Source organism: Takifugu rubripes, chromosome 1 (genome assembly GCF_901000725.2).
Source record: "Takifugu rubripes chromosome 1, fTakRub1.2, whole genome shotgun sequence".
In the NCBI taxonomy this organism is placed as follows: Eukaryota; Metazoa; Chordata; class Actinopteri; order Tetraodontiformes; family Tetraodontidae; genus Takifugu; species Takifugu rubripes.
Genome location: NC_042285.1, coordinates 6,039,803 through 6,047,721, shown reverse-complemented (window position 1 = coordinate 6,047,721; position 7,919 = coordinate 6,039,803). Strand labels below are relative to the sequence as shown.

The 7,919-nt window shown below is 38.5% G+C and overlaps 1 protein-coding gene and 1 pseudogene across 6 annotated transcripts; both read right to left on the bottom strand.

Moving 5' to 3' along the window:
• Positions 1-91: 91 nt before the first annotated feature.
• Positions 92-7,064, bottom strand: galk1 (galactokinase 1). Of its 6 annotated transcripts, XR_003885963.1 has the most exons (10): positions 6,753-7,064; positions 6,184-6,373; positions 5,868-5,987; positions 4,753-4,888; positions 4,466-4,647; positions 4,162-4,312; positions 3,930-4,092; positions 3,111-3,179; positions 2,514-2,712; positions 1,856-1,989 (listed from the first exon to the last, which is right to left on the bottom strand). XR_003885963.1 is itself a non-coding variant. In XM_029826776.1 (9 exons), exons 1-9 carry the CDS (start codon positions 6,918-6,920, stop codon positions 2,629-2,631), a joined length of 1,263 nt encoding a protein of 420 aa, XP_029682636.1. In that variant the 5' UTR covers positions 6,921-7,064; the 3' UTR covers positions 2,507-2,628. The 6 variants fall into 6 exon arrangements, 4 of the variants coding, with proteins under 4 accessions (XP_011616332.1, XP_029682636.1, XP_011616330.1 ...); XR_003886025.1 differs by lacking the exon at positions 3,111-3,179 and having other exon boundaries at positions 6,753-7,062; XM_029826776.1 differs by lacking the exon at positions 1,856-1,989 and having other exon boundaries at positions 2,507-2,712.
• Positions 7,065-7,820: 756 nt separating this feature from the next.
• On the bottom strand, positions 7,821-7,919 carry LOC115246564 (uncharacterized; annotated as a pseudogene).

The window sequence follows — 7,919 nt, the reverse complement described above, 5'->3', positions numbered from 1 at the left end:
CAAATACATAGAAAACTGTATGTAATCCAAAAGATATTAAATAGTTCACAAATAAATCAGTTAATTTGGGAAAAAAAGGCTGTCAGAAAACACTTTGATTAAGTTATTTATTATTATTTAGTATAATAATTTCTTTCCATTGTCAACATTGGTTTAATTCAAAATTTTGTAAGACACAATAATGAAATGCTTTTAATAAAAGACATTCTGCATTCTTTTTTATGATCAAAAACTTAAAAGGAAATACAATTGAGAAAAATTTAATCAGGAATAAATTTGCAGCAGAAATTAACATCTGACAAAGGTCAGGATAGAGTAAGAGCTCGGGCTCCCTCTGATGGAGTTGTCACATAGAAAGTTGGGGTCCCACTAAAACGTTCCTGTTGAAGAAAAAAAACAAACAATGAATAATTCCAAGTAAGCATAATGTAAATAACCACAAAGCACAACCATTCATTTCTTCCAGGCCCAGGGCGGAAGTCTGAGATGGAACAAGAGGAAAGAACCACTCGGTTTGTTCTTTCACCACCAGACATCTTCCCTCTTCCGCCAAGACATATCTTTTCTCCCATCCAAACTTCCCTTATGACTGCTTCCTCTCTGCGCTAAAATTACACACTCCTTCCATAGACCCTCTACATGTTCTTGTAAAAACATTCAAAAAGGGCTGCATGTATAGACAAACATGAGGGTTCTCTTCAAAGAATTTTTGTACAAAAATGGTTTCCATTGTATATGTGTATATGTAGGGAAAAAATATATTTAAAAAAAATGTCTGCACCACTGTCTGAAGAATTAGTCAGCAAACTTAAATTACAATTACTTGTAATTAGTTATGTCATTAATGCCATCTTCAAGAGACATCTTCTAATAAACTAAATTCCACAGAAACTAGCATTCTATTAAAACCTTTACTCAACATAACAGCACTATCTTTGCTGGTCACTCTGCCCTATTTTCATACAGCACATTTAGTTTTCTTTAAAAAAAAAAATCCTTGAAAAGTATCGTATACCATTCAAGCGCACAAAATAGCCATTTTATTATGATGCCTTGAAATGTGGCGTGTTATAGAAGCATTGGTGCCCCCATAAGTAATGGTATTGGCGAGTAAAGAATTGTGAAACTAAAATCTATAATACTGCCTTATTACCTGGGAATGTGGAAGCACTATCTAATATGGCAGATCTGCGTCAATATTGTGCACAATTAATTTATTTTTAATAATAAAATCAATTTTTGAATTACTGTACAATTTCCAATCACACACATTTGACAACTGATGACAGAGCATTAGCATTATAGCTAACTGCATATGCTTAATGAAAAATTGTTATGCTCCCACGCTACACCTTAATACAATGTCATTTGGGAGATCTGAGATGTCACATGGTCCACTTGTCTGGCATTTTGTTAAGGTTTTTGGCTACCGCTAACTCTAAATAATAAAGGATTTCATTAGAGATCTGAGGTTTTATTACAGTCATCATTAGTATTATCAGAAACGTGCCACATAACCAAAGCTCAACACTTGACCAATCTGAGGGAAGTGCAATTTAGAATCTCTGCTGGGTTAGGGGTCACCAGATCCACCTTGAATCCCTCTGCCAGAGACACCCTTAACAGCTCTTCCATAAAGCCTTGAATGTCTGTGATTTCACAGCGACTCTGATGCATGTTAGTGATGTCATCTGATGGTGAGGCACCAGGGTTACAGAAAATAAGCCCCCGGTAGTGCTGCTTGTCGTACTGCTCCTGTGGCAGTTCTTCGGGCCTCGGCGCCCACTCTAGTCTCAGTCGGTTGTGCCTCGGGTTGCATGGGCGTGGGTTTGTGAGACCTTGAGCAGTTCTGTAGGAGAAGTGCTCACAGAGCAGAGTTAGGAAGGCTCTCCAGGTACAAAAGAGTTCAACTGTGTATGCTCGCACAGAACATGTTCGGAGCTCATAATTCTCTGGCCCGTGGCGCAGGTTAAAGTGGAGAACACGAACCTGGAATGAGAGTGCAGGATATGTTGTCTAAATGTTTACTGAAACATGCACACCAAGTTTTGCGGTGTCCAGACGGATGCTTAAAATTTGCCCAACCGATGAATTAAAACCCAGAATCAAACCCAAAATAATCTTGGCTATATCTTAATGACATAAGAAATGACTTTAAAAGTCATTTGTCACACACTTTGCCCCCACCTCCAGGAGATCAGCATCCCAATCTTTGATTGGTTGACGACAATGCTAACTCTTTGGACAAAGTTTTTTCAGAGAAAGCGTACCTTCAAGGTGCACTTTTAGGAGTTTTACTATTTGTATTATTCTTAATTTGAAATTAACTGGTTATGGTTGATGTCCTCAAAGGAACAACCCTAATAGATAACAAGAAACTATGACAAAATAATACAATACAATAATTTGGCCATGTCAGAAAACAAGCTATTACCCAAAGTGTTTTTTTTAAAATAGAATAGTCCTTTAGAAACATAATGTGACACTATATATTTAAAAACAAAATAACGCACCTTAGAATCAACATTCACCATGATCATGGCTCCTAGTGGCCCTCCTCTGAGACTAAGTGGTAGGGAAAGCTCATATTGCCGAATCTCTTCTAGTAGAGGGCGTATCTGAAAGAAATCAGCCTCTCTTCGTAGTAATGCCACCTCTGAAAAGCCATCCGGCAGGTCCAAGGAGTTGGACCGCAGGTAATTCAGGATGTATCTGAAAATTTTTCCATCACGGTCAATGAAAACGTGTCCACTCTTATCACGAAGCACAGGGATTTGTCCTGTAAACATAGCGCCAAGCATCGAGTCACGGTAGTGTGTCAGTGTATCCAGTGCGGTAGTGTAGATTTCTCCACCAACGTTCAGGGAAACTGGGTCCCTGAGAGGATTCCTATTGCTGTTTCCATCCAGAGAGTTAAGGTTAAGCATCTTAGAACCTAAACACTGACTTCTACGATACTGGAAAGCCTTCTGCTTGAGTTGGGAGGTTGAAGATCCTTTTGCTCTTGGGTAGGAATGCTGAGGGATGTGGAAGTCTCAAGAGTACCTTTTGTTTCCAAGAATGAGCTGTGCCCATTCACAGTTAGGAAGGTATAGCTGCAGTAAGGATACAACCAAGTGAGGAAAGATGTAAGGAAGCGGGCTGGTTCTGTTTCCAAAGGTGAAGATTGGAGTTGTAATCTGACAAAAAGTATATATCCTTTTACTGTTTCTTCAAAGTAACAGTGTGGTCCTCTGAAATGCCAGAGTTTCCAGCATTAATCTGTGAGTCCATGTACATCTTAGTCGATTTTGCCTCCAGTCTGACTGTTAGAAAGCAGCAGGGCCACAGTAACAAGACCAGCATGCTAATAACTAGACACTTCTGGCTCCGTCTCCACGAAGCTCGCTGTTATTCTCTCTCTCTCTCTCTCTGTCTCTCTCTCTCTCTCACTCACACACACACTCACTCACACACACACATACACACACACACACACACACAAAAGCTGACTGAGACTGACACAAGGGACTGGACAATTTGCCTGAAATGACCCCTTAAAGCAACAGCCAGACCTCCAATAGTTTTCGCCTCAAATCCTCGTGGAATTGTAAAGACTTTTTGTATGACAAATATTATATTAATGAATCAAATGTAACTGTAGATAAATTGGATATCCACAAAGATTTCTGCTGAAAACAGTGTACGAACAGGGCAGGTGTCCAGTGGAAGTATATTCATGTAATTAATTCTATTTTGTGGACTGGGCATAAAAATAAGGAAAGGTTTGCCATCTAGTGGACAACAGTGACATCAGCATATACTCCAAATTACTATGCCAATAATTGCAATCTAGCCTCAAGCTACTTCTTCTAAAATCCTGCACAGGGAGCATGCGGAAGTAGCATAAATAGATTTTAAATAATGGTGGATACCAAAGCTTTTTTCACCTGTATGTGAAGAATAGTCCTGTCGATGACATGTGCCTGCAGCAGGGTCACTGTGCAGCCACCAAAGCCTCCACCTGTCATCCGGCTGCCAAACACTCCCTCCACTTCCATGGCTGCAGTTACCAGCTCATCCAGTTCCCTGCAGCTCACTTCATACAGGTCTCTGACATCAAAATAAAGATCTAAGCAGTGGATTTCGGTTAAGAACATGTGTAAAATAGCTGGAAGATACCTCAGGGAGTTGTGGCTCTCCACCATAAGCTTGCCAAACTCTTTGTATTCCCCTTTTTTCAGGGATTCAGCAGCACGAACAGTCCTGTCTATCTCCTTGATCACATGTTGAGCTCTTCGGTACGTTACATTATCCATTTTGTCCCTGGCATCTGACGTGAAAGGAAAAGTCAAAGCAGTTCAGGTAAAGCATACAATTATTTAATTTTTAAAGTTGAAAGTAAAAAACAAAATACACTGTGGAAAGAATGAAGGAAACAGAGCAGAAAAGATAGAAGATAAAAAATAAAGTCTAGACTTCTCACCCTCCAGGTCCTTCATGGTGGCATCTCTGAGACTGTCTTTTCCAAGAATGGAGGCGGCCTCCTCACACTGTCTGCGCCTTGTTGGATACTCGCTGCCATTCAGATGATGTTTCACATTGGAGTTGGTAATGAGTATAACCAGTTTAGGATCTGCCAGAGGCACTGGTGTTGCCTCCATAGACCTAAGACAAGAATGTGTGTTAATATGTTGAGAAGGATGCACATACTGTAGCAAAATTCTGCAAAAAAAATCTCTAACACAACTGTGAAAAATGCCGATAGCTTACCTGCAGTCAATCAGCAAAGCTTGGCCAGCCCTGCCAAGGACAGAAACAAACTGGTCCATAATGCCACAGGGAACCCCAGCATGAGTATGTTCTGCCTGCTGACACGCTACTGCCTTGGATATTTCATCTTTATCATCTGTATAACATAATACCAAAGGAAGTCAAATGTTACATATGTTTTTAAAACAGACTGAATATCAGTTATGATCTTGGAATGCTTCTAAAATCTCTTTCTGAATGAAGAAATACTTGTATCACTATACAGTAATAATGAAGCCATTTGTATGATATGGTAGGAGTAGTCCAGTTTGAGATGCAAAACCTGAAGTATATGAAATAGAATCTGAAACTATGAGCACAGTCTGTGATACTTTTGGGTCAATACAAAAACGCACAATAAAAACTTGAACAATGCCAAAGCTAAGAATTTTAAGGTGACCTAAATTTGCTAAAAAACATGGCTGTACAAGGCTACATTGTTAAAACGTAATGCATTCATATGGAATTATCGTGACCACAAACCTGACTTTGATAACACAATGTTTTTTTTGTTGTTTTTTTTAACTTTGACCAGCAATACATTTTTATGGCCAGTGGATGGTTCCAGTTCATCAAGAGGGATATAGAATGCAAATGGAAATAAAAGAAAATGGGAAATATTTCATGTGGGTAAAGACCTTTCTTCAATGTTACCTTCAGGAGTAGAAATGACACAGTGAAAATAATAAATATTGAATGTGATTAAAGAAAATCTGACCTGTTAATGTTTGCAAAGCATTTTGTGGAGGGTAAAGGCAAGCAAAAAAATGTATTTAAATGTATTTAAATTTAAGCACAAGCTTCAATGCTTAACTAGGAAAGCATTTGACAGTGGGTAGATATGAAAATGAGGGTGGACAATGAATATTTAAAATCATTTCTGAAAATAAATAACAGATTGGTATATTTATTTTGCAAGGAAAAAACAACTTAGTTATCAAACCTCTTAAACAGAATCTAAAATTTGAAAAATAAAAAAGGAAAATTAATGCTTGACAATTTTATAGCAATTTTTTTTCCAGAACCCCCAATTAAATACCAGATCTGCAAATATATAATGAAATGGATTGTCTGACCTGGCTTGAGCTGTTGCAGGAATGTGTAGACAGCCACCTCCAGAGATGCAGAACTGGACAATCCACCTCCAAGTGGGACACTGCTGCAAATCACTGCCCTAAATCCTGGTACAGGTGGAGCTGATGTGTGTAAGAGATGTTTTTAGTTTTTGGGGGGTTTTTTGTTTTTAAAAAAGCTCACTTGTGTCCACGCATAAAGATATGCCATTAAAATAAGACTAGATTCACCAGTACTTCTCTGTGGAAGATCATACCACACCATAGCTGGAAATAATTGGAATTAAACTAGATGACAACCTTTGACAAATTTGTGTACCTCTGTAATGTTGTATGACACCCTTAACATAGTTTGCCCATTTAGGTGAGCCTGGAGACAGGGGGGTTCCATCTGTAGGTAGGTGAAAGTGTATCTTCCTGGGTTCATCAGCGTCCTCATTTAATGTTGTCACGGTAACATCCTGGTCGGAGGTCTCACTTCCAAGCATCACTGTCACCAGGGGTAGCGCCTGGCTCATACAACAATTAACACTTAATTCAAATACAAGCTTGCAGTAGATTCTCATTGGCGATAAAAAAAAAAAGAAGAAACTAGTTCGTGCGTCAAATCACGTTGCTACAATGTTCTTACACTCGTGCAATGACGAAAGCAAAAACGCTGAATCAGTCTTCAAAGAGAGGGACGATAAAATCTGCATTTGTGCAGACCGGATTGTTGTAAAATGATAGCAGTGTATTGAAACTTTAAAAAGTTTTAAGAAGTGAAAGAAAAAGTTGCGTAATAAAGTTGTTTTTGCGTCAAGAGTAAACTAGCGTTCGATTTTGAAATGGCATCTTGAAACAACCAAGTTTGACGGCGGTCAGGGCACCAGCTTTTTAATAGCGTACCATCGGCAGAACGAAGCCTTGGTTGTAATCAGTGTGCTCGCCGATCAGGTTCACTCGTCCCGGTGCACACACCGCCATCATCCGTGGAGCCTCTTCCCCATAAGTCTGCACGTACATTCGGCGAGCTTCGACCATAAGCTCGGCCGCAGTTGGAAACGGACTGGCCATGAAATAACTTAAGCCGTATACGAGTTAGAAATGACAGCTTAAAGACAGTAGAAAACTACTGAGTTGAGTTTCTCTGACTCTCCGGAAAAGGGTGCCGAGGAGCGGAAACAGTAATCTGTAATCAACAGAGAAGTTATACCAAAACATTACGCTAGGTCTACTTTTACAGTCAATAAACTTAAAACAGTTAAAAAAAAAAAGTGGCTAGGCATCCGTGCGCAAAACTATTAAGAACTGAAAACTTTAATAGTCAAGGAGGAGGGAGAATTTACACAAATAATTTTTCATTTCTGCAGATTCTCACTTGGAACGTGATGGGGGAATTATCTATAATTTCCGGTTTTAAACGGAAATGCATCCTGGAACTCACATTAAAATGCATGTTGTACTACCTTTACACAAGCAAAGTGGCCAAAAAGGCCATCCAATGTTTCTCTTAGTTAGAAATGAAAGCATGTTGTTTGTTTGTTAGATTTATTAAGAGTAAAACTCTTTTCAACACAATGTTCAGCCCAAAGCTACAGAAACGTGTCTTCAGGCTGTAGTAGGAGTTTGACTTTGATTTTCTGACATTTCCAAAAACACTAAAATTTGAAGATTTATATCTAAAAACTGATCTTTAACACAATCCTTGCTTGATCACTGGACATGTTTATTGCATGATAAAAGTATTTGGGTAGTGGACTCTTATTTCTAATGTGTCTAGAATATATGTATATATTTGATCATTGCTCTTAATAGCTCTTAGTTCATCTTAGTTGCAATGCATTCTTAGTGAAAACCTCTGTTCTTTGTCTGTCATTTTATCTTCTTCTTTTTTTACACAGATTAAAAATCCAAAGGTTTCATAAATGGCATAGTTTCAATGTTAAAATGTCATATTTTTTATCAAAAACTATGGGAAATGAAGAAAGCTTCATAAATCCACATGTCATTCATTGTGTTGCTAAGCTTCTCTGTATATTTCCCATTATAGTATATCTGTTAGTAAAGTAACGG

Bases quoted from the DNA above. Each gene is read 5' to 3' on its own strand.
- galk1 (XM_029826776.1), bottom strand. From the start codon at position 6,920: ATGGCCAGTCCGTTTCCAACTGCGGCCGAGCTTATGGTCGAAGCTCGC. The intron at 6,374-6,752 runs GTACGCTATTAA...TGTATGAGCCAG, and splicing joins AAGGCTTCGTTCTGCCGATG to GCGCTACCCCTGGTGACAGT. The intron at 3,180-3,929 runs GTGAAAAAAGCT...ACTTTTTGTCAG, and splicing joins GGACTATTCTTCACATACAG to ATTACAACTCCAATCTTCAC.